Here is a 24,828-nt window from a genome sequence, read left to right as displayed (position 1 = left end):
AAAACTTCGCTCCAACGTTCAGAGATGGCGCCTGTATCGATGTAATTAGAGTCATAATAAGCTCAATCAACTCTTTTAAAGGGTGCGTTCCGATTTAGCTCTCAGTGCTGTCAATAATCTGGTATCTCGGCTGCGCTGTCAAGTTCGTGATTAGCTCTGCCTCTTTCTGGCTCTGTCCTAGGGAGTTTTTAGCGCTGCGAACTAAGTTCGGAACGCACTCTAGGCCCGAGACGAGCAGCCGACGTTATTTAACCGTATGATTCGGATGTCAAGTACAGGCATAACCTATAATAAAATTGTATATTTGTAATGTACAGAATCTGATATGTCGTGAGTTGATCCAAGTGTAGTTACATATAAGTGGTTTCGAATCGTATTAAATTAGGTAAAGAATCACCACGTACGATGTCCGCGTTATTTGGAAGCCTTAGAACGTATTGTTTCGTCCGAAGTATTAGCAGGTACAGACGATCGTCACTTCCGAAAAACTATCCAAGTTTTCAGTTGCCGACTATACTATGCCTGAATAGAAGTAACTTTAGTACCGACGCCAAAATCACGACCGCAAATTCGGCAGTAAGGAAATACCTGGACAGTATAATTAAAAAGTACGAAAGTATCAAGGCTGGACACGATGTTCTTGAAAAAAACAGAGACCTTATACCGGTGGTCGGTTTACTCGAAAACCGGTTAAGTATCGTCGAAAATATGACGAGCCTCAACGATCTTGGTAATTATATTTTTATGCTAATCAATTATTGTTTTCATATTTTGAAATGAAACAAATTTTAAAGAACGTCATCAAACGGATTTATTTATTTATTTTTTGTGTATGCACGTTTTTGAATCACGTGCTCGCTAATTCGATTTATGTTTGAAATTGAAGAGCGAAATGAAATCAACATCGTAATTTAAAAACTTGGGAATTACATGCAATTACCTCGTTAGCAAATTTTGGGATATTATCAAGTCGCTGCCGCATTCTTTGAAGAATCGTTGTAGTAATCGTGCTAATTGGCATCGCCAATAGGTAAGGACAAGGAGATAAAGGAGCTTGTGGCTGAGGAGATGGTGGCGTATAAAACGCAGCTGGCGCTTCTGGACGAGGAATTGATCGAGACGATATTGTCCAACGCTGCCCACGACACATGCAAAGACGTGATTTTAGAAGTAACTGCCGGGGTCGGGGGTCAGGAGGCGATGTTATTCGCCAAGTCTCTCTACGAGATGTACTTGGGGTACTTGGACTACTTGGGGTACGAGTATCAGCTGATAGATATGGGGGTTTCGGACTTTGGCGGAACGCGTCACGTCTCGATCTCGGTGTCGGGTGACGGGGCGTTTTCGACATTGAGACACGAGGCCGGTGTCCATAGGGTGCAGAGGATACCCACGACGGAAAAATCGGGTCGAGTTCACACGAGCACTGCTATAGTGACGGTCCTGCCCGAGCCGTCGGAGATCGAAATTTCCCTCCCCGAAAAGGACTTAAAGATCGAAACGAAGCGATCGTCAGGAGCCGGTGGGCAACACGTTAACTCGACCGATTCGGCGGTCAGAATAGTCCACCTACCTACGGGGATCGCGGTGGATTGTCAAGCCGAGAGATCTCAAATGAAGAACAGGAAGTTGGCGCTGCAGATATTGCGCGCTCGTATTTACGCGGCACAGCTTTCCGAGCAGCAATCGACGACATCGGAGTTGAGGAAAAGCCAAAGAGGGCTTGGGCTTAGGAACGAGAAAATTAGAACGTACAATTACCAACAGAACAGAGTCACGGATCACAGGCTAGTAAACGGCACGATACACAATTTGAAAGGGTTTTTAGAGGGGGGAGAAGTACTCGCGAACCTGGGAAAAAGTTTGGAAGAGGAATTACGTAAAACCGTATTTCTCGAGAATGTGAACGCAGCACAGAAAGGCTAACGTAGGCAATGTTAGTTCTGGTCACACGCATAGATTAATGATATAGAATGGATTTCTAAACTATGTAAATAAGTCGAATAAAGGTAATTATTGATGTTAAATTGACGTCATTATGTTCATGTATGTATTTATACTTTGGGTCGTGAGTTCATCATCACAGCCACCCTTCGCGAATCCGTTATTTTCGCGTAGGTTCAAACTCACTTTTCTGTCTCGTAAGGAATCGATTCAATATATTGTGGAGATTTTATATTTTGTGAATAAAGTATTTCAATTTATTTGAAAAAAATACAAGACTTCGCCTAACCGCGCGCGTCAGAAAGGCACACTTCGTCGTAATTATATGCTGTAAAGGTATGTGTGTGTGTGTTCTTATAGATTTCTGTACACACACACACGTACGACCATATGTATTGTATATGTTTATGCACGCATCGTTTTACGTAGCGTATATAATACAGGTACCTATACTATAATATATTATGTATATATATACACTATAATATATTATACAGATACTATAATATATTATGTATGTGTGTGTGTGTGTATATATATATATATATATATATACACATGTTGTATGTACATATGTCCACGTAATAAGTGCGTACGCGTTGGGTTGATTGAAATAGAGAAAAATAAAATACAATACAAATTTGTGTCATTCTACCCTAATCAATTGATTAAATCGTTTGAAAAATTTGAACAAGTATACATATAATACATCGCTTACAATAGTATACAAAGTCTGGTTGCGGTTTCACGCAGTTTTAATAAATTTAGCTATGTATATAATATATAGTACATAAATAAGTATTACGCGATTGTAGTTATATATCTACTTTCGAAAATTCCACTCTTGTAAATATATATTTATATGGATACATATAATCACTGGAAAAAACATGTAGGAACTAGGTGAACACCTATATTCATTTTTATACTTACAAGTAAAAAATGTATATAATATCTATATATATATATATATGTGTATATATATATGTATATTATTATAACTTTTATCAATACGCATACAGCACCTACAACTGTACAAGCGCTTATACGTTAGCTTTCGTGAATTTGGTAAAAACTTAGCGAAACTTTTACCGTCATACGTAAAGAATATAGATATACTCATCGAGGAGCGCAACGTAAAGAATTTTTATTCATACTTTGTTATAATATTATATAAACGCTTCTTTGAGTGAAAAATTGAAAATTCCCCACCTTGGAATGATGTAACTATACTAAAACAGAAAGTATGTCGGACGAGAAATTCGCTAAGTACAGATTTCAGTCATGCGTTTCGATTTATTTACGATTACACTGTTACGTAGTTTTTTCCCAAATAACATAATCCCGAAGTCATACAGCACTTGGCAACTGAAATGACCAAAGCTGTTTATATCTACCAATAAATATCTCAACAACGTAACTCACTATAGATTTTGGCTCATATTTTTTAGCTAAAGCTCGAATAATCTCCCGGATTTCAAAGAACGATTTTAAATCAGTTGTAACGGCTGCTATTTCAATCACGTTTCACTGATTGTGATACAGTTAATTCGATGTTTAAAAAAAAGCGAATATCGAGGATGGCACAGTGAGTAAAATTGGCAAGAGCATTGAAAGCAGCGTAATGCTGATACCGCGTGAAGCACCACCGCAGAGATCCTTGATCTCTCGTTCTCTCGTGTGGTTGCGGATGCAAGAGGCAGGCCTCCGCCTCGGGAGGCTGTTGGCCGCTTTGTAGCATGCCAAGCTGTCATTGTACTTGATCTCACTAGGAAAAACAGTCAGCTTTTCAGTGTCCGATTTTAGGCATATCGCGTTCACCACGAGGAGAATCATGTTGCTCGAGTCGACTGGCTGGACGACGTAGGGCCGTTCGCAGTCCCTATCAATATCGTCGACAGATACACAATCAACGTCATACTTATCTGCAGAAACATTCTGCAGTAGGTACAACTTCATCTGGAACATGAGAAGGTCGTTGGGATTATTTTATTCAATAAAAAGCATGCTTACAATTAGATATAATCCGCAGTGTGTAATTAGAAAAGCGATATTCACCTCTTCGTCGCAGGTTTCGGGCCTTGTCCGTCTGATTTGTGGAGGTTGGTCTTTCTCGTTCTTCGTTTCGACACCCAGGTCGCCGTCATCTTGATCCTGATCGTCAGTTTCACGTGGCTTTGCTGCATTCGCTTTCTCCTCCACCACGTCCAGTTTCTCCTTCACCTCCTCAACCACTATCCCATCGTCCTCTTCATCCTCATCCTCTGTTTCTTCGTCCACCGGCTCATCCTCGTCGTCACTCGGGTAAGGGTAAGCATACGCATAATCCGCGGAGGACCAAATACCGCTCTTCACCCACATCCAGGCCAGACTACCAAGCACCCATTTTGCAGCTCGCTCGAGGGCCTTCCAGGGCTGCAAGGAGGAACGAATAAACCTTTCGATCATGGCTGCGAACAATATTATTTTTGCATACTCGTACTTACGGTCAGCAAGATGTTTCCATGGTTACAAAGTGACTTCTCATCTCGAAAGCAGACCGCTTGATAGTCGTATATAGCGATCTCGTCGTAGATGCCGTTGTCGACGAGACTCTGCATGACGTGTTTGTTGATTTCCCCAAAGAACTTACCAGCCTCCGACGCGTTTTCACCAGCAACGACGTACCCGTTATTGTCCACCAGGTAGCACTGCAGACCCTCGTCCTCGCAGCTCCTCTGACAATTACCCAACCCCTCGCAGCTGTAGGTGATGTTTCGAAAGAGACTCTGAAGCTTCGAATGTTTAAATTGGAAGCCAACGACCGCTGCCGGGGCCTTCACCTTTCCTACACCTGATGTTTGTCATCGTTAAATTAAATTCAAGCTCAATTTGTAACAGACACAGAATTCATCTTTTCAAATCGTAAGCGAAATATCGAAACGAGACTTACCAATAAATATGGCGTGACTCGCGGTGACGAGGGTCTCGTTATCCGCTCCGGCGTCGTCAATGGGGACCGAGAAGACGAAGCTGTCCGGTTGGACGTAGTACTGCTCGACGGCGCGTTTGTACCAGACTTCTTCAATCGCCCGAGGATGGAGTTTCCCGAAGTGGTGTTCGGGCTGAGTGTCGTTCTCAATGGGGAAGTCCAGCCACCGTGTAAGGCCACTGTGGGTCGCCATGAAAGCCAGGGTGAAGCCGAATCGCTGTTGAAACTCTTTCCTGCATCGAGGATAAGGCTGTCAGGTTAATGGGTTTACCAACATCGATTGAACGGGAACGATTTCGTTATCCTATAATGTATACAGGGTGTCCCAATGAAATTTATAACTACTGGCGAATCAACCCAACACTGAAATATTCCCTCTGCCATTTAAGTGACGAATAACAACTTGTCTTGCGAGTCGTTTGACAATGAGCTTGGATAAACTTGCAAAATTAACGATAAGTATAGCCTTTGTTTTTATTAGTTGCGCATTGTATTTGCCATTTTCTTTCCCGCTGTCAAACTTAAGGATACTCTAAATCGTGAGATTGCGATGATACATTCTACATCTCACTTACTTCCGACAGTGAAAGAAAATTGTAATGTATAGGGAGTCCAGGAGAAAGTTCAGGCTATAACATTATGTAGTGGGACAACATGAAAACATCCGAACGATCTTTTCAATTTTTTTCGTAAAATAACATCATCCATTAAACTTATTCAATAGTGTATTTAATTATCTGTATTTTTTTGTAAAGTACGAGAGAGTCTGATCAGCTTCTATTGTTTATTCGATATCTGTCGAATTACAAAATTGTTGAATTGTCGAAACGTAATCAGTGAATTTTAGTCGAATTAGTACATCGCTAATGCCATATTTTTTTCATGATAAAAACGGAATATTCACCCTAGGCTTGATTCGAATTGGACACCCTGTCTACATAGCTAAATTGTGATCGTCTGACATTTAAGTTTTTTTTTACAAATTGACGACTGTAGAAATGAATGTAGGTATTTAAACTTCTAACGTAGACTCGATCATGGGTGAATTATCGGTTTTCCGCTATACCTACGGGCGCAGTAGTCAAGTAACTACACGTGTACACAGGAGGAACTTTGAGATAAAATGAAATTCGAGGCATGAACATGAAGAGACGTAGTGGGGAGGGGAATAAAAAATAAAAAAACCGAATGAAAAGATTTTCTTTCTCATACTCGCAGACGATTATAACGGATGAACGTAAGGTGCATTATTTGATGGTGTTACCTGGACAGAAGGTTCATCAGCATAGCTAAGGGTCTGCGTGACGTTAAAGTGCTGTATTAGTAAAGACAAATCAAAGTGCATTATAAAAATTTTATAATAAATTATAAAAATATATTTACAAATGTTGCTTAAACTATATGTATATTCATCTACCACACGTATGTAAGTATATTCTGGCGTCTGTATATGCATAGTGAAAAGAGTTTATCCCTATTCTCTGATCGTCTTTCGCGACATGCAATCAATACCTATGAAAGCGTGCTCGGATCTGCAGAGGACCGTGATTGTGATAAGATAAGTGAATCTACGGACGGGATGCTGTATTCTTCCGCAGCAATCATCTGCCACAGAGAGAGAGAAATGATACAACGAAACTGAGAATAATTAAGGTCAATCGCGTGATTTACTTTATCCTTTGAAGTAATATGAATTGCAGAAGATTATAAAACATGAAACGAAAATCGGACTACCCCGTTAAATAACAATCGAATATCATGGGATTCACTACAATACTAATATCGTATATTCAAATAATTACACACACATGCTGATTACATTTGCGATACATTTTTGCGTGTCTTCTCAAGGTGTGTGTATGTGTGTGTGTGCGTGTGTGTTGTGCGCATGCGTGCGTGTGCCACAAATTGTCTTTCTATTATCGAATGATAATTATTATAAGCGTGCTTTAGCCACGCGTAAACGCGCTTGATGACTCACGACTCACCCCTTTTCCCCGCGAGTGGTGTTCGTGTTGGCAAACCAGTCAGTTACCATAGCATCGAACACCAGACTCAGGAGGAGATTTCTGTCACAGTAGTACGAGGTCCTTTCCACCTTGCTCGTGTTTACTGTAGAGTTAAAGAAGCGTTGCGGGTAACGGTTTTGACCATCATCCAAGAGGAGGATGATATGAAAAGGCACACGCGACATGCAACGATGCGACGATACTCACCACGCGATGATCCTGAATGCGAATGCTCCGGGGGATGGGATCCAACTCTATTCATGTCCATCCACTTCCACCCCGGTACGCGGGTCCGCTTTAGGAAGTGGAGCAGCTCTTCCTCAGGCGTTTGGAATGTGTGGTCACCATCGTAATGGTACCTGAAAAGCATCGATGTTATATTCACTGACTTAAAGTTTCCACCCCTTCGGATTACGTTTCATCCCTCACATTAGAGCTGCGAGTCAGGTTTAACAAGTCTTACAGCATTTTCCCTCTATTTCGCGACACTACCTAATAAATTATACACTCACCCACAGTACGTCCAATTGGGATGCACCCGCCAATTGCTACCGGAGAAGTAACTGGTTGCATCTTTGTCTGAAAGCATTTTATTTCCTTGAATTATTCAATTGTTCAGATCACCAAGAGAAAGCAGTGACGCATGATGGATGTCGTGTCTCGTAAATGATTTTTAAACAGGTGCAGCATGCTTGCCTCGTTGGTGCTGATATCGGTGAATCTCCTCGATTGCATGGACCCGGTAGCTCCCACCATGACCATGCACCGGGAGGGACACCACCACTGTAAATGGTGTGTTATTGATGCCCTGGTAGAAATAGTCTCTCTTCATCCTGCCCACCCGTTGCTGAAACATTGCAAATTTGACATCAATTGATCGTTATTCGTCATCGAATATTCGTGATGGAATTTCCATTGAGGCTTGTGAAATTTACTCACCATGTCGTCATAGTGGTATTTCGTGTACAGCGTTGTCGTCCCATTGGACTGGTTTATCACCGCATCACGAAACTGTGAATGCCAAGGTAGCTGAATTAACATCAGAAGCGTAGGGTCGTGTTAAACTTATTAAGAGAGCATGGAATCTGATTATACCTGACGCAGGGGTATGCTGAAATTTCGGGATTCGGTTCCGTCGTCCATCAGCTCGACCTCGACCATATCAACGCTGTTATATGCTGGCTTGAGGATTTGTCGGAACTGTGTGATAGACGGATAAATTTAAGCACGTTGATTAACAGTAATGCGTTAGCCAATCGAACAATACTTACGAAGGGTCGAAGGTCTGGATGTATCAGGATGTAGCCATTGTTGGTAACGATAAAAGCATAGCCGTTGACGCCGAGCTGTAAAACAGAATACAGGGATAATGGAGTATTGAGTTGATTCTTACCATTAGCAAGGAACGTGGAATTTGAGTATGGAAGTTAAAAAGTGAATCTCGAACACGAACCATATGCGGCAGCATCAATTTCTCAATCTCCTTTATCGGTACGTCGATTCCAGCTACTCCTAAAAGCTCAGCGATCCGGGTCTGCGAAAGAAAACTCATTAACGAAAAGCTCTTGATGTATTTTTAGGGTTGAAATTTTTCGTAACGACTATAGAAAAACAATTAGTATCGAAGCTTTTCTACCTTCCCCAAACCAACGCTATTATGTATGTGTTATAAAAAATACATATGTGATGTAGAATTTTCTAATCAAGAAACGTCTAACTGTAATATATGACACGTATTTATACACCTATATGTATATATTTAAATACCTATGTAAAAATAATAGCATTGTTGTATTGTTTTTCTAGTTAATAAAAAATACGTCTAGATGACTACTGTCAAGTTATTACATACAGTTATATAATTCGTAATACTGATAATTAATTGTGTTGCCAAAAACTATCGAAAAATATTGATAATGATGATAATGATGATGATGATAAGTAAACAAATGGTGTGACAAATATATCGTCTGTTTATAAATGTATGGATTATTAAAATTGTGATGAGCTAAGAGGAACGTTGAAGGTTGTTGTCGACAATAATCATGGGATTTGACGGAATGAAAATTTAACGTGACGTAATATGTTTGTTTATACCCACACGATCCTCCAAGCTCTCTCGACTCGCTACTCGTCTATAGTAACTATATAGCATTAAAGTGTTAAATTACAATATCGAATAGTTCATATCGACTCGATACGCTTGACTACGGTTATGATAATTGATAATTGTAATAACTGGAGTTGTATAATACGCTAACGGGATTCGCTCCTCGCAACAATCCAACGGGACGGGCGCGGGCGAACAGGACCTCTACTCATTTACATATCAACACTCTGCATTAAGATCGTTCCATAAATAATTAGATCATGGCGGCGGGTGGCATCGGGTGGTAAGAGTTTCACACTGTCTGATGAAAAAAACGAAATTGATTAGAGACACGAAATCGCAGTGAATTCAATTAAATCTTATCAACACGTATCTACAAGTGATATTGCGAGTGGCAACGGGTGGTAAACGATCTCAACGTCTAATGAAAAACGAAATTTATTCAAAACCACGAAATACGGTGAATTTTTAAAATTTTATCTACAGCATATTTTTATTTTTTAAGAAAATAACACCAAATTTACTGCTCATTCAATTATTTGTTTACTCAAAAATGTTACGATTTCAGAGAGTTGAAAATTTTGTAGGTATCGGGAGATGGGATACAACGATACAGTGATGAACAAAAAAAAAAGTTATACGATCATAATAATGAAAAATGCAGCTCTGAAATAAATTGAACACAATAAGATTTTTCCTTTTACGTAACTCGTGGTAGTAATTGTTGATATTTTATACAAATGAATAAATAAATCCCATTTGATTTGTCACGTAAAGAACATAATGAGATTAAATTTCTTTTTCAATCTTATATTAATGATACTGGTCGAGTTCACTGCGAGCGGCTCGACCAGTAATAAAATCCCTCGTTTTACCCCACCTTTTCTTATTTATAGAATAGATATTAAAAATATTCCACCCATCCACCACCGATGTTAGCGCCACCACAAAACCTACCTATAATCTACCTACCTACCTGATATATGGGGTATTTTAAACGAATCACATAACTATATAATGTCGTGACTGTATACACTAAAAGTTGAATACTAAATAGTCTGATCAAAAAAGTAGGTATTAGACAGAATACAAGACGGACGAACGCAGACCTATAAGAAGTGGGACGGAACTGAGATCTGTTCCCAAGAAGAAGCGTCTTATATATTGGTAATTCCGTTGCCTCCTGTTATGACAGCTCGACGTTTGTTTGGATAGTGAATTATTTATACCTAGACGTCGGGTTCGAGAGAAGGGCTGAATAGGTATGTATACGTGTATTGAACTTAAACTCAAGGACGCGTTAAGACTTCGTACAATTTCACACGGACGTTCTTTACGCTTGGGTACAGAAACAGCGAGGCTCAAGGGTTCAGGGTTTGCAAGGGTCAATTAATGGCTCAATCTATGCATTGGAAGCATTCGAAACAACGCTGCATTCATTCAGCTGCGAACCTCTCGAGTCTTAGTCACCCAGTATGCCCCGTTCACCAGGACCTGCTCTGTGATGTTCTGTGGACAGAGATCAGCGTGAAACGAATTCTTGCAAGGGGTTCGTTCACCCTCTGCAGAGGCTAACCATAAGTCGAACAGGCTTATAGTTAATTACGTTAGCGGTAGAGTGCGGCATGAATAATCGTCGGCACCCATGGCATAGAAAATGTGAACCATAGTGCATGAAACTTGACGTACGTGGAGAACTCGTTGACCTAAAACCTCAAATCATTTGTAAGTTTATGAAAGATCAATTATTTTGTTCTTGACACGCTTATTATAGATCGTTGACGTAACTCACGTTACACAATACCTATCGCACTTCCATTAGTATATCCACTTCCACTGGAATACGTGTAGTCGTTTTCAGAACTTCGCCCATTTAGACTACAAACGTGTGGCGTAATATACATGTAATTTGTACTGCAGGAAATGGGGAAAACCTCGAATTGTTGCAGTTACCTGGCTTCCCGCTTCGAGAGCAGTCACATTATATTATACGCTTTCCATTTTCCATCGGGCTGGAGTCGGCTCTAAGACTTATTGAAGTATAAAAGATCACCACTAATGGCCACTCGTCCTTTTTTTTTTTTTTTTTGGGAATAATTAATGCTGGATCTGCGTCGGATAGATTTCTTGAGATTCTACCATCGCATAATGAAACTAGTGTAATGCTTGGATTCTGAAAAGTAGTCTAGAACATGTTTGGATGCTCTTCTCTGCTTGATTCTTTGGTCAGACAATTGTGTTATACTCACCGCATTTGGTCGCCGATTGAAGACTGGAACACTGACAGAGGTCATAAGTCTATATTTATGTATGTTATCGTCCTGGTCGTATTTCCTCTTGTGCTTCTGGAGAAATCTTCTCTCTCGTTCTTCCCTCAAATTCATTAAGCGTTGTCGAGCTTCGAGGTCTTTGACGCGATGCGTTTCGACAAGTTCCCGTTGGTATTTTCGCTCCTGTAGCTCCCACAACCAGTCCGTCATGATGGGGTCAGTTTCGTCGGCATAAACTGGGGTCCAGATCACTGGATGGTCCTTCAGTCCTAGGACCAGAGGCCTCGCCATAACCGGTATGTAGTTCAAAACCTGCGCCATTGCGATCAAAATCAATTTCAATTAAATGACGATGGTGTACTTTCCGCAAGTTTTTGTGCAATCAAATCCGCATTTATAGCTAATACCTTTTCAGACACCTCAGCCATGGTCGAGAGATGAACGTAGTAACCCCGGTTGGCGCAGGCCATCCACCTGACATCCCTGACGTCGGGCACCTCGCGGCCAATCAAGTAAGTGAAGACCCGTACCGGCATGTCACCCATGTCAGGGTTGTCAGAGTTGGCACGCCAGTTGTACTTTGCGAATATATCTTTGTAATTCATGGGGACGCCATCGGTGACAAGCATTATGGCCTGGTTGCACATTGTGCCTCGACGTTGCTCTCGGAAGTTCTGCAATAACTCGAAGGCCTGCGTCAGGACGATGGTGAAGTTGGCTATCTTATCGGTGTCCACGCACTCCATCGCGGTCTTGAGCTCTCGTATATTGGCTAAATTCGCCTGGACTAAGGTGTTGTTGAAGCATTCTACTGCCTCGTGGGTTTCGTTGGAGAATGTTATTACATTGACGAAGTCGTTGTTCCCCAGGGTGTCGAGGATGCTGTTTACAACGTGCCTCGCAATCTCCTTACGGATCCCGGTCATGCTGCCGGAGTTGTCTACCAGGATAAGAATGTCCTTGGGACTTGTCGCAGCCTCGATGTACCAGTTGCGAGTGCGGCAGTCAAAGAGGTCCACCTGATCCATTTCCCACTCTATAGCAGGATATTGCATCATGAACCCCGTCGAGCTTCCGAAATATTGCCAGGACAAGGAAGGATCGAGGTCATAGTTGTTCATGAATGTTGTATTCAACTTCTGGGCCCACGTGATCGCCGTTACGACGTTGTACGACTGGTTATAGACGTTCGTTGGTATGTGAAAATTGGAATAGTTGAGATTTACTTCGCGTCCAAAATGCGCGCTATGAGTCATCGTCAAGTTATTGTCCTTCGCGTTGTGGTACTTGACCGGAGTTTTCACATTATTGCTCGCGTTCTCCGCCAAACTCTCAGCCACGTCCATGATTCGCTGCAAATATGGTCGCATGAATTACTCGGTGACAATATGTAGAACGTTGAGTTGAAGAATTGATAATATACATCCATACGTCAGTGCATGCGCTAACCTTGACTGCAGATATTTTCGATTCCATCAAGAAGCCAATGTCCTTCGCTATCTCCTGGACCAGAGCAGTTCCATCCCTAGGCTTCACTTCTGCTTGTGCGTAGCTCGCTTCAAGCTTCTGGGCTTGCGTCACGTACTTGCCAAGCTGTGACAGCTCGAATCCCAGCTTATGAGCCCAGGACTTTACCCTGTATTATGCACAGACATGATTGACCGTCTCTTCAGGACCGGTCAACTATCAACGTGCTGTTATCTCTTAGGATATCATCGTGTAATTCGCAAAAATAAACCATTTAATTTTAATAGTTGAAAAAGATCGATACTTCTCATTTCAATTCACTTTCCACTCTTTAAAACCTCGTAGTGATCAACATCGTTGAAATTTCCAAAGATGTAACAAAATTGCAATTGTATTTTCTGTTACTAAAGATGTAGAAATTCTAGAATTTTCTTTTACAATTCAGAATAAAAATATTAAAGACTTAATGTCAAGGTATAAGATATTTCCAATCCCATCATTAGCGACGTCGAATATAAAAAACATAATTCAATTATGTTTTTCATGATTTCATGTGAACAATCGCATGATCTAATATTTTACAAAATATACACAATAGATTTCATAGTGCTATGATTGTGAGAAGTGCGCTAGTTCTAACGTAATTAATACTGATTTTTTTTTTTTTTTTTTGCAGTAAATCACCGATCGCTCAATTTCAAGATTCAAAATAATACGAATCAAAAGATTAAAAGGGCAGTATTTCCTACCGTAAATGTATGATCACGTTTTAGTCAGGTTTTCATTATCGATGCAAATGAAGCAGTGACACAGGGACTACGTTATAGCCTTAGTTGAGTAATTTTGTTAGTCAGTGAACTACTCGAGTAAAAACAAAATAAATACATATTCTTGAATATTGCGAATTTAAATTATTTTCTTTTACTCAGACACGATCGATTAGCGAACATTTATAGATTTGAGGTATTGACAAAAGAGCTGCAGGATACGAGGGAGAGTGTGCTGTTTTAATCAGTCGATACCCCTTGGAAAAAACCAAGACTGTGATGTCAGTACTATTGTGATAAGCACGTGATGATATCGAGGCCTAAAGAGTTCATCGAAGATGAATAACCTTTCTCAAGTCAACAAGGTTCTCTCCCAGCGTTTGGAAGAGTACAAATGTTTTCTTATTTCCCCATACTTACGTCTTATAGGAGATACGTTCAGTTCTTCCCGAAGGACCCTCAGCAAGGATCATCAGGGCGATGATCACCGATGGAAGAAAGGGTGGCTGCATCGTCGGGGGGATGAGGAGAAGGGTCGAATAGTTGTGAAGCTACGATACTCCAAGCTCGACGCGTTCACTGTTTCGTAAACATTTGACAAGGTGTCAGGGTGCAGGAAGGTATCGAAACAGCGCTCGGCGATGGCTTCGGTGTGGCTCCACTCCCTTAGCTATTGATCGTTTCGTAGCTAGACCCGCGACACAACTGCGCTCTGACCCAAGTCCACGAGAGAATGTCGTCGCGCGCACCTTCCGGCGCAAACTTAGGGTAACGTGCTGCCAGCTATTGCGCTAATGCATGTGCGTACCGCCTACGTATAGGTATGTAATTTGCGCATCGTTAGCCTTCGGACCCTGAGCTTGCGCTCTCGCCCTCGCATGGATACAGCGGCCTCTTCGTTTTCCGCAACAACTCCCACGCTGATAAGTGAGACCCGTAATGCATGTGGGCTGCTGGGTAAAGTTTACTTCGCAGTGAAACGAGACAGTTTTTTTTTTTATTTTCAATACACCTACCTTCGAATTTTCAGTTTCACAAAGTACTCGTGTGTCACGGTGATGTCATTTCAATTTAGGGCTTAGGATTTGGAAACTTTGCAGGTTTGCAGCTTTGAATATATGAACCCTTGATCGATACCAAAATTGTAAGATTGGTCAGAATACTTATGTTGTTACCATTAAATTAAAAGTTATATGTAGCCTAGAATGGAAATGAAAATGATCTATTTGAATATTTTAGGGTAGTATTATTCTTTTTGTCTCCATAAAAAATACAATACTTGATTTAGTCATTTTCACCACCCAAAAAGTACTATTGAAAGATATTTTGGTGTATAGTCATTCCGACAACTGCTCATAATTTTATTCTATCACGCTCCTTTTTTTCCATAAGCTGTGTAAGATGTTTCCCTATTTGGTGTTTTGTTGTTTCTTTATTCTTTTTATTTTCCAAGTTCGCGACTTCGCAGAAAAATTGGAATCCAAACGAACCGAGGATGATAAGAAAAGAGTGAAACAATCTGTACAGAGTGCACAAATCAATAATTGGAGTATTTATTGATTTTCATACAAATACTGACAATGAGTATCGATACCTAGCAAAAGGGTAAAAAAAAAATACCATGAAACCCCTTAGTAAAATTGTTGACCACGGTAGGCAGAAATTGGTAATTATCAGGATCAAGAGCCACAGTCTTTAATTTCATCCTCCGCAGGATCTTCCGCGTAACATCCTTCAAGTCCACGTCTCCCTAGGTGTGTGAGATTCAGTTTGTGGCAGGGGAATTCCTGGCCATTGGGGTAAGACTCTGGTCGCATCTCCGTCGGAAGTATTTCAATGCGGTCGTAAAGCGACGTGTACGAAGCATTGACGACGACAAGCACGAGGTTGGTAGAAGGGACCTAAAATCAGTAGCAGTCGATGAAATCAAGGGGCCACGAACGGAGTGAGAACAGAGGTGGTGCAAGTGCAGACCTTTTCAGCATAAAATGGTCGCGACGGGTAGGTCGAGACGTTGCTCAAATGTTCTGTGACTTCCGGCTGCAAAATGTAGAGGGTCCTTTTTTCGTCACAAGCGTAGTATTCGGTAACCAGTTCGGGCGGATCAGGCGGCTCTGGGGCGTCTTCGTTCATATCTTTCTTAGCCCAAGCCAACGGAAACTCGACGATCTGCGAAGTTAGCCACATCAGGCGAGCAATGAGCCAGATGACGAGTTGTGACAAATGGTGAAATGGAGTCTTGAGGAAATTAGCGGCACCCTTGTATGTCTGGAATGTCGACAGAGCAGTTAGTATATTGAAAACCATCAAAGGTGTGGTTCGAGCTTATGCAGTCGCGAACTTACAGGATAGGAACAAAGCCCTTGATAATCGTAGAACACTACGCGCTTGTACACGCCTTGGTAAATCATGGAATTCATAACGCCACCCTGAACGGTCCCAAAGAATATCCCAGTTTCGTTCAAGTCAGAAACTACGACGTAGCCGTTCTGGTCTATCAGGTAGCAATCGGTCTCTGCATTAGAACAGGAAAAGTTTGAATCCGTATGGTCATGAGTCAGGTCCTGAAACCTCGCGTATAAAGACTCCATCGGCATTTGCAATCCGATAACGGCCGCAGGAGCCTTTTGGGCTCCATCTTTGGGGAATATCGCTTGTGCCACAGTCACGATGGCGGCTGCTCCTTGAGTAGTTGGAACTAGGAAAAAACCGATCAAAATATTCACACTCGGTCGTCAGAAGTGTTTTAAAAATATTTATAAATCATATTACAGAATAAAACGTTGTAGAATGGGTTTTCGTACAACCGTAAACGTAGAAGTATATTTCTATGAATTACCTGTCACCGAGATACTTTCGGGATCAACGTTGTGCTGAAAAATGGCTCCCTTATACCATGGTTCATTTACCGCTCGTCGATGGAGGTCGCCAAACTCGGGTTTAACATTTTTTTCTTCCTGGTTCCAAAACCATGAATCATTTTCTACATCAGGAGAGTCTCCAACGTCTTGCCAACGCGTGAGTCCACTCTGGGTTGCGACAAATCGCAGAAAGACTCCGTAGATGGCGGCCAATTGCCGTTCTGTCTCATTTGAAAAGACGAATTTTCCTGTGAAACTGACGTTTGTCGCTTTCGCGTCGAAAACAAGAAGTTCCATTAATTCCTTGTTGCAGTAATAATCGTCATCGTCAAGAGTCTTCCGATTGCAAGCGTTCTCAGTACCATTTTCTGGCATCTGTTCTTCGTTTGGGTTCATGAAGTCGCCATCATCAGTCGTATAGTCAGTTTCGACAGTTACATCATCGTCTTCATCATCTATCTTCTCGTCTGTATTATTGGCACCTGGACTGGCCTCGTACTGTTCGTGCCATTCCCAGGTATCGGGTTCATCAAGAGCTTCAAGAAAGAACCTCAGCTCGTCTTCGGGTCGATCAAACTCATGTCCTTCAAGATAGTGAAAACGGCAGTAGACCCAGCCGGGATGAATTCGCCAACGATCACCGCGGAAATAGTCCATGATTTTTTTCTCCATAATCCAGTTCTTCTTTATCTCTTCACCAACCTGGTTTTTAAAGAATGACACAAGGCTCAAAGAAACTTTTGTGAGTGCTATTTGCATGATTGGTAAACGGCTTACATTGATCCATTTGGTACCATATTCCGGAAGTGCGATGGCCAGGCCGAAGGGTGTTCCTGGTAGGGCTTCATAAAAGTAGTTTCGTTTCTCGAAGGTGACCCTCCTGTAGTCGTCGTAATGAAACTTCACCGTGACATTTTCCAAAGTACCATTTTTATGGTTGACCAGAGCTTCTCTCAGCTCCAGCACCTCCTTTCCGGGTATTCTAAGTCAATCGATTACCATTATTGTATTTTATTGAAAGAAAAAAGAAAGTGGATTATTTGTGACTTTTTATGCCCCCTTAGATAAACAATCGGTCTATTATACCTGGGTCCCAGATCTTCACCGATAACTTCCACCTCCGTGAGGTCGATGCTGTTGTAGTTTACCTTCAGAGTTCCCTTGTAGGCGGGTCTCAGGTCAGGATGAAGGATAGCGTACCCGTTGTTGGAAACTATGAAAGCGTACCCGTTAACGCCGAGTTTATAAGGAAGCGTCAACTTGTTTATCTCTTCCAGGGGAACATCGGTCCCGGCGACCCCTAAAAGGTTGGCAAGTTTCGTCTCGTTTTCCCGGTTGCCCTTCAGGTCGAACGCTGGGACACTGACGGATGTTAACAGCCGGTATTCCTGATAGGACGTCTTCAGTGCAGTGGACGTGTTAGACTCCTCCGGATTTGGCTACAACCCCGTTTCGAATTTTAGAATCTCCTCATCGGCGGAAAAGTAATATCGCACATAAATGCAGCAACATCTATAATATTATACGTAACGCATACCCTGATTGCAGGTATGCAAGAAGAGGTAACAAGTATAGTAACACCGCTAGTCAGAAAACTGAGCACATGTACCCGAAAGTAATGCAACAGCATAATGAAATAAGGTTATAGATTATTGCCTCGCCCAACAAACCGTTACAGCTGTACCAAAAATGGTAAAACTACCATCTAGAATTTTACAATAAGAGGAAATCGTCAATGAGGGGACGCATTAAGTGTTATTGTCCTTGATAAAATCAGTCAAAGTGTCAAAGTGTCAAAGTTCTGATGAAATTTCATAATCAGTCACAGGACGGAGGTTGAATTATTGACGATGATTAAGTACGATAACGTAGGTGTGTGCATAGGGGGGTGTGCTCAAACTTCTGATGGCAGGCAGAATGGTGTACATTCTTCCATTTGATAGTTTACAACAAAAATAACATCCAACAACAGTCAACAACAACGAAAACGACACGATATATATATATATGTAAACAGGACTGAAGTATGAGAATATAGTATAAACACGTGACAATGAACGGAGGTTGCATGCAGTGATCTCCGTGTAGACCGTTGGAATTGGAACAATAAGATTCACAGAATGATAAGACAGGGTGGTTAACAGATCGGAGATCAGTGCAAGGAATCCCTTCATTACACATCGGATAATGATCACTGATTCAACCGCTTACGACAACATTTATAAGGTTTAATCGATCACGACAGAGATATATATTGTGGGATCCATACATTGCATGGGGTCGAAGAATTTTGAGTTTCCGTTGTCAAATTTAAACGGATTTCTCTCTCGTACGTGAAAAACTCGTGTACGTGTGTGTGTGTGTGTGTGTGTGTATTAAAGGGGTTGAACGTGCGTACGTGCATGTGTGTAAATTTATCGCGTTGTAGTCCTGGACCTGCGTCTTATTGCAGAGGTATATCATTCAGGAATAAGTTGGAGAAGTCACAAAGGTTCAACGAAAATCTTATAAAAAGTGTAAAAGACTAGAAGTCGTCGTGCTTGCGTGCGGGGACGATTCTGGTTGCAAACTACAGGTACAAATATTATATAGGTATTATTACTTATGCCGCAGACGCGCTAAAGTTTCTAATTTAACTGCACAGCTACCGCACTCTACAGTCTATACGCATAATGTAGGGCGGTCTATGGGGGGTAAGGATATCGCGACTGCCAGGCAATGGTATGAAACCCAAGAAAGAGGAAGTGAGTACAGGAAAAAAAAAAAAAAAAAAAAATTGGCCATGAGAAACCAATAAATAAAACGAAGAAGAGCCAATACGGACAAAAATTATAACGAGCCGTGTTGAGGGATTTTTTAATGCTGAAAACCTTCTGAATGTAGATGGCATCTTCGTTTATTTGTACGCCTTGTTCCTTTCCTTTCAGATGCGTGATGAGCCTCGACTTTTGCTCAGGGTGCTCCATTACCAACCCCAGCCACGTAGCTAGTGCCGGATTCTACACGTTCGTACAGTTTATACACAATACATATATACAATAAATCTGCACATGTACACAAAACAAGGAATAGGTATCGAATATCGCTGTATTCAATAATCTGTCTAAAAGTATCCGGCTGTAGGGGTTGCATTTCATAGGAGGATCAAGATGAATATCAGAAAAAGAGAGAACACATTATCGAAAATTCGGATTGGGATCTGAACTCATTACTTAATATCCAACTCCGTCTGGTACGGACGTTGGGACGATGAGATGAGAAGATCAAAAGTGAGAGTAAAATAGAGTATGAAAGGGGTGGCAAACATACCGAGATGTCCGCGTAGGCATGAGTCCAACTGAGCGGATGATTAAGCTCCTGGAGTACGAGCGGTCTCGCTATGACATTGATGTACTTGAGCACTTGTTCCCGGACCTCTGAAAGGGTGTGGACGTGAGAGTAGTAGCCTCTGTTTGAGCAAGCCATCGACTGGATATCCGGTGTCTTCGTAACGTCATGGCCAAGCAGATACGTAAAAACACGGACCGGCACGTACGTTCCGTTCTCCAGCCTGTTCCGCTCGGCAAATACCTTCAGCAAGACGAAGAGGACATTCGTAGATAGATAGAAATGGAAGTAAATACTACGTTTGTTGTTACGTTTCGTTGAGGACAATTTTGGTTTACCTCAGCAATGTCTCCGGGCACACCATCGGTAAGAAGCATAATAGCCTGGGTGCATGGATTTGTTGCGTTACACTGTTTGGACGTTCGAAATGTCTCCAAGAGGTCGAAAGCCTTGTTGAATGCTTTGCTGAGGATCGTTGGATTCGTGGCGTTTATATTCTGCAATGCTTGTTTGAATACTTCTATATTCTCAGGAGTTGCTTGTACCAAGGTACCATTGAAGCAAGGCACCACTTCGGTTGTTTCGTTCGTATAGGCAATTATCGTCACGAAGTCGTTGTTAGACAGAGTTCCCAAAATTTCGGCTGCCGTTGTCTTTGCTACACAAAACCCAGATCCGTAAATGGAGGGACAATGGAAGCCGCGGTTTAAGGAAGGTCCTCACGTTGACATGTATGTGGCACATGTCACACCCCAAAGGTCCGAAATAGCGGCCGCTATTCGACTCATTTTACATTATGTACAAATGGAACCAAAATGGCGGTAAGCGCGAGGACCTTATTAACTCCGATTCAAGCATTCCTCCATTTACGCACCTTGCACAGAACAACGTGATCTGCATTTAGTACAATCAAGGGAGGCAGGCGATGTTATTTTGATTAGTTACTTGGACGGTAATTTTGATTAATTTTCACCTAGTAAAAATCTTTCCTACCGATCGAGTAGCCCATGCCGTGCATGCTACCACTAACGTCGATGAGGATGACCATGTCTTTGCTGCATGTAGCCGACTCGATGAACCAGCTACGCATCCTGCAGTCGTAAAGGTCAGGCTTGTCATCTTCTGTGCGCCATTGTATGGCCGGGTACAGCCGAAGCATGCCGGTACTCGAGCCGAAATACTGCCAGGAAAGGGCTGGGTCGGATCTGTAGTTTTGTCGAAATACTTTGTTCAAGGCCTTCGACCATTGTATCGCGGCGTTTACCTTCTGGTCCAGATCGTACACATTCGTAGGCACGTGGACAGAGGAGAAGTGCGTGTTCACGGGGATGTTGTGAAAGTGGGAATCTGCAGTGAGGTTCATCGGACTGTGAAAGATATGGGATCAGTACTTGTACAAATTTTCCGCCATTCTCTCGTGAGTTTCTGAAACTGTATAATTCTTACTGGTACATGGCAGATGTGTTGATGAGGGATTCTGGCAACTGGACAGACACATTATTGACGGAACTGTATTTTCCCGAGATGTAGGACATGTTCATATTACGTATTGTCTCGTTGGTAAGACCGATCCTCTGAGGAAGTGCGCTTGCGTTGTATAGCACAGCCGATCTTTCGGCCGTCTCCAGGATGCAGCGGACCGCGTCCATCTTTCGACTTAACATACGTCCAACGCTCTCTGAAATTGACTTGACCATCTCCATTCCCGATTTCTCCTCGATTCGGGCATTTTGCTTCACGTATTGCTAAAAATCGATCATCATGGTGTGAATCTTTGCGTACAGTACAAATACGTTAAACATGACCTAACCAGCCGATTCGGTTGCTGTGCAAATTTTTTAAACCATAAGATGTTATCGTATAAAATCGTGTGGCTTACATTCTTTAAATCATCCGGGCGTGCCGTAGCATTCGCAAGTCGCCATAGTTCCGAACCGATTCTTTCCGCCCACTGTTCAACACTATAACGGAAAAAAGAATAAGAATAAGAACATATTGACACTCGTGTCATTGACCTCTGGTCAACTGGTACCGCAGTTGTCTTCGATAACTTCATTTCCTTATCTGCACGAACGAACCATGCACATGGAACACTCACGTTTTGGCATTTTGAGCGACGCTGACACCAGGTACAAGTAGAATGATGAATATTATGGAGAACCTGCATACGACGAGGTGCTCGTTGTGGGACATAGTCGAGGCACTAAAAGTTTTCACGATTGTTTTACGCATCAACGTTTTTTTTCTACCCTATAAATTGGATCGAAAACTTCAGCCCGACTAGGGGCGTCGTTTAACAGCCACGGATTACAGATCAGGCATATTTTTCCTTATCTGAAAAACGGCTTCGCGACACGCTGGCTCAACTGTTTCGCCCAGACTTGAGATCTGATTATTTTTGGTACACCGGAGCGCTGTGAACGGGCGCCGGCCGGCTCACCACTCCGAAATACGTAGAACCACGTATATTTATAAAACCAAACTCGTCGCGTACCTCCGAGTCGGTAACTCTTCGCACATCTTGAGGACTAACTGCGTCTCTCTCGAGGTGACATCTACGTCACATTTGAAAAAGCCAACTTGATATTTTCCATCGTCCACGCAGTGGATCCATATTACGTGCCGTTGAATCCTCCTTCGCTATTTATTTCATAATCATATTTTTCAAAAAACCAGGCTGTCGTTACAACGCCATTCGATCGTAAATATGCGTTTACTTTACATACATGTGTTAGATGTAAATCGGGACATATGCATACATCCTTTGTAAACGTTTTTATTTTTCAATTCCACACAGACATTCATTTTTCAAGGATCCGTGTCATTGGGAACCGGTGATAGCGGTCGGAAATTCACATCGCATATGGTTTAACAAGTGTATAGAAATTTCTAGTGGAACGTTAATCAAGCAGACGTCATATTAAGTGGTACGATTTTTTTTCTGCAAAGAACCTTGCGAGTCCCAACTAGATATTGGAGACCGATTGAAGAAGCCGTGAAGCAGTTAGCTTGTCACTGAATGATAATTCAGTTCACGTTCGCAGAAATCTTCAAGTCTGATAGAAAAGGTCACGCGCTATTATTTCGCCCGGTTTCTATTATACCAGTCAGCATATTTGCGTTCGCCATTACCATAGAGAAAATACATCTGTAATGATAATGCAAAACATTGTATCCTGGTATTTTGTAATCGTATTTGCAAGTCATATTTTACACACCGGGTGGGTTGAATGGTCACGTTTCAATACTGGTAGCATGTTACCGAAACAGCAAACGACCCAGATTATTTACCCACTAAGTGAATAGATATGAAATTAATATTTATACCTACTCCCAGACTTTAAGCCGACTCGATTCATACACGCGTAATTTTTACAGAAATCCAAACAAATCCGGTCTTCCCCACATCATAATGTACCTCGTGCAGTAGTTCTTCTCACTCCCTCTCTTCTTTGCCAATCAGGGAAGTAGAAAGAAGAAGGAAAAAATGTATAAAACATAGACCTGGTAGTTAATAATCTTATATATACATGCACCCATGTATGTATAATGTAAGAAGATCGGGAGAGAATCGTAAGATATACTGAAATGCTTTTCTGGAGCTCGGTATCTCGGTGGCAAAATTATGCTGACCAGGCGGCTGCTTTTCCATCTCAGTGCCGGATTCACGTCGCAGTTGAGCTCTCGATCCAGCAAAGAAAACAATCAAGACGAAAATACAACGCCGAGTAATGAGAGATTTTTTCCTCCATAGTATAACCGCGGCTTTTTTTTCCTACACCAACATTTTCAACGGTTTAAATTTCGCCTAACGTTAGATTTTCATGTGTATACGTCCGTCTGTCATATTTTTCTTTTTTCCTTTTTCCTCCATCAAACTTGACCGCTTTCTTTACGGATCTTTCCGTCACTATATCCTCCTTTTTAACGGGTAACGCAATGTACTGTTTGAATCATCGTCGTCGTTCGCTTTACACCGCGAGAGGAAAGTGGCGCGAACGCGATCGCTGATAAGATAACGTCGTTTTAACCGCATACGGTGCCAAAATATAACACAGCTGAGATTATACCATTAATTTTCCTGTCTGAGAACATAGAATTTACGAATAAAATGATTATTATATCAGACTGCCTATAGTTTTTATGTTATTGTAATAATGTAAGGGGGGAAGATGATTTTTGCTATAATCATGATTTTATTCGTAAATTCTACGTTTTCAAACACCAAAATTCTTTCTTTTTATGGAACTGTGTAGTATTGTTTTAAAAATTTTTTCGTTTAAGCTATAAATATTAAAAAAAAACAATTTTTTTTAATCTGAATATTACTTTTTTCAGTGATCTATGAAAATTACGATAAAATAAATAATTAGAGCCAATTTTTAAAAACTAAGTTTACTCCCAGAGTCTTTGATATCAAATCTTACCAAGACCACTCAAATATAAATTGGATTTCGCCAATACACGCACTGTATACAGCTATATAATGCATGCATACACTAGTACGGAATGCTAAATTTGCGTATCCATAGATATACAGACTCACAAGTATCGAGCGTAAGGCATGCGGCAATTAGAACATTGTCCTCGGCTATTTTAACACTGCACAGCTTATATTCTACGATCTCAACCCTGTTGCTTCGACAAAGTTTAATCTATTTCACGCATGCACTATACATATACGGATGATGATAATATCACATAAGGATTGCTTGGAAAGCATTTGGTATAAATTTTAGGCAGGGCTGAGAAGCAACGGAAAAGAATGAGTCTGTTCAGGTTAAACGTACTTGACGAAATCTGTAAGCATCGAGTTTTTAACGAAATTAGCTACGAGTATTCGTTTTAATCACTGCTTATACTGCTTAAATTTTCCGTAATGTGTTACGTATTTGCTTTTGATAGCTACAACGTTGTCTAGTATACTATAGTTCGCAAATATACCATACGAAATGCCATTTTACTTATTCACTAATCGCAATTCGACGATGTTGACTTTATTTTTTATATACAATGTGTAAGTGGCAATCTTTAAGTAACTGGTTTAAGTAGGAGAATTAACTATATTGCAGAATTTTTTTAAATTCTAAACAATACAACAT

At 41.4% G+C, this 24,828-nt stretch overlaps 3 protein-coding genes across 8 annotated transcripts; 1 reads left to right on the top strand and 2 right to left on the bottom strand.

Moving 5' to 3' along the window:
- Positions 1-260: 260 nt before the first annotated feature.
- Positions 261-2,213, top strand: LOC124414880 (peptide chain release factor 1). Its single transcript, XM_046896005.1, has 2 exons — positions 261-730; positions 1,031-2,213. Exons 1-2 carry the CDS (start codon positions 406-408, stop codon positions 1,924-1,926), a joined length of 1,221 nt encoding a protein of 406 aa, XP_046751961.1. The 5' UTR covers positions 261-405; the 3' UTR covers positions 1,927-2,213.
- Positions 2,214-2,937: 724 nt separating this feature from the next.
- On the bottom strand, positions 2,938-14,133 carry LOC124414229 (voltage-dependent calcium channel subunit alpha-2/delta-3). 4 transcript variants are annotated; one of them, XM_046895208.1, is made up of 18 exons: positions 13,959-14,133; positions 12,754-12,940; positions 11,712-12,656; positions 11,284-11,616; positions 10,487-10,543; positions 8,378-8,458; positions 8,196-8,270; positions 8,020-8,124; positions 7,864-7,935; positions 7,621-7,771; positions 7,437-7,503; positions 7,132-7,283; positions 6,904-7,027; positions 6,180-6,212; positions 4,877-5,148; positions 4,431-4,777; positions 4,003-4,359; positions 2,938-3,903 (listed from the first exon to the last, which is right to left on the bottom strand). In XM_046895208.1, the coding sequence occupies exons 1-18, from the start codon at positions 14,048-14,050 to the stop codon at positions 3,502-3,504; spliced, it is 3,852 nt and encodes a 1,283-aa protein (XP_046751164.1). In that variant the 5' UTR covers positions 14,051-14,133; the 3' UTR covers positions 2,938-3,501. The 4 variants fall into 4 exon arrangements, with proteins under 4 accessions (XP_046751164.1, XP_046751173.1, XP_046751181.1 ...); XM_046895217.1 differs by lacking the exon at positions 6,180-6,212 and having other exon boundaries at positions 13,959-14,132; XM_046895225.1 differs by lacking the exon at positions 10,487-10,543 and having other exon boundaries at positions 13,959-14,132.
- Positions 14,134-15,077: 944 nt separating this feature from the next.
- On the bottom strand, positions 15,078-23,149 carry LOC124414329 (voltage-dependent calcium channel subunit alpha-2/delta-3). 3 transcript variants are annotated; one of them, XM_046895333.1, is made up of 13 exons: positions 21,825-22,144; positions 21,606-21,687; positions 21,177-21,471; positions 20,720-21,097; positions 20,065-20,384; positions 19,709-19,969; positions 19,270-19,398; positions 17,486-17,838; positions 17,177-17,381; positions 16,378-17,101; positions 15,884-16,236; positions 15,513-15,806; positions 15,078-15,439 (listed from the first exon to the last, which is right to left on the bottom strand). In XM_046895333.1, exons 1-13 carry the CDS (start codon positions 21,956-21,958, stop codon positions 15,218-15,220), a joined length of 3,750 nt encoding a protein of 1,249 aa, XP_046751289.1. In that variant the 5' UTR covers positions 21,959-22,144; the 3' UTR covers positions 15,078-15,217. The 3 variants fall into 3 exon arrangements, with proteins under 3 accessions (XP_046751289.1, XP_046751291.1, XP_046751290.1); XM_046895335.1 differs by lacking the exons at positions 21,606-21,687; positions 21,825-22,144 and adding an exon at positions 23,062-23,149; XM_046895334.1 differs by lacking the exon at positions 19,270-19,398 and having other exon boundaries at positions 21,825-22,142.
- Positions 23,150-24,828: the final 1,679 nt, after the last annotated feature.

Source organism: Diprion similis, chromosome 2 (genome assembly GCF_021155765.1).
Source record: "Diprion similis isolate iyDipSimi1 chromosome 2, iyDipSimi1.1, whole genome shotgun sequence".
Lineage (NCBI taxonomy): Eukaryota > Metazoa > Arthropoda > Insecta > Hymenoptera > Diprionidae > Diprion > Diprion similis.
The sequence above is the reverse complement of the archived record's forward strand: the minus strand, read 5'-3'. Positions and strand labels throughout refer to the sequence as shown.

Bases quoted from the DNA above. Each gene is read 5' to 3' on its own strand.
- LOC124414229 (XM_046895208.1), bottom strand. From the start codon at position 14,050: ATGCAGCCACCCTTTCTTCCATCGGTGATCATCGCCCTGATGATCCTT. The intron at 10,544-11,283 runs GTGAGTATAACA...CTCTGTCCACAG, and splicing joins TCAATCGGCGACCAAATGCG to AACATCACAGAGCAGGTCCT. The intron at 4,778-4,876 runs GTAAGTCTCGTT...GACAAACATCAG, and splicing joins GAGTCACGCCATATTTATTG to GTGTAGGAAAGGTGAAGGCC.
- LOC124414880 (XM_046896005.1), top strand. From the start codon at position 406: ATGTCCGCGTTATTTGGAAGCCTTAGAACGTATTGTTTCGTCCGAAGT. The intron at 731-1,030 runs GTAATTATATTT...CATCGCCAATAG, and splicing joins GACGAGCCTCAACGATCTTG to GTAAGGACAAGGAGATAAAG.
- LOC124414329 (XM_046895333.1), bottom strand. From the start codon at position 21,958: ATGCGTAAAACAATCGTGAAAACTTTTAGTGCCTCGACTATGTCCCAC. The intron at 17,102-17,176 runs GTAAGCCGTTTA...TTTAAAAACCAG, and splicing joins ATGGTACCAAATGGATCAAT to GTTGGTGAAGAGATAAAGAA. The intron at 15,807-15,883 runs GTAAGTTCGCGA...TCGACATTCCAG, and splicing joins AAGGGCTTTGTTCCTATCCT to ACATACAAGGGTGCCGCTAA.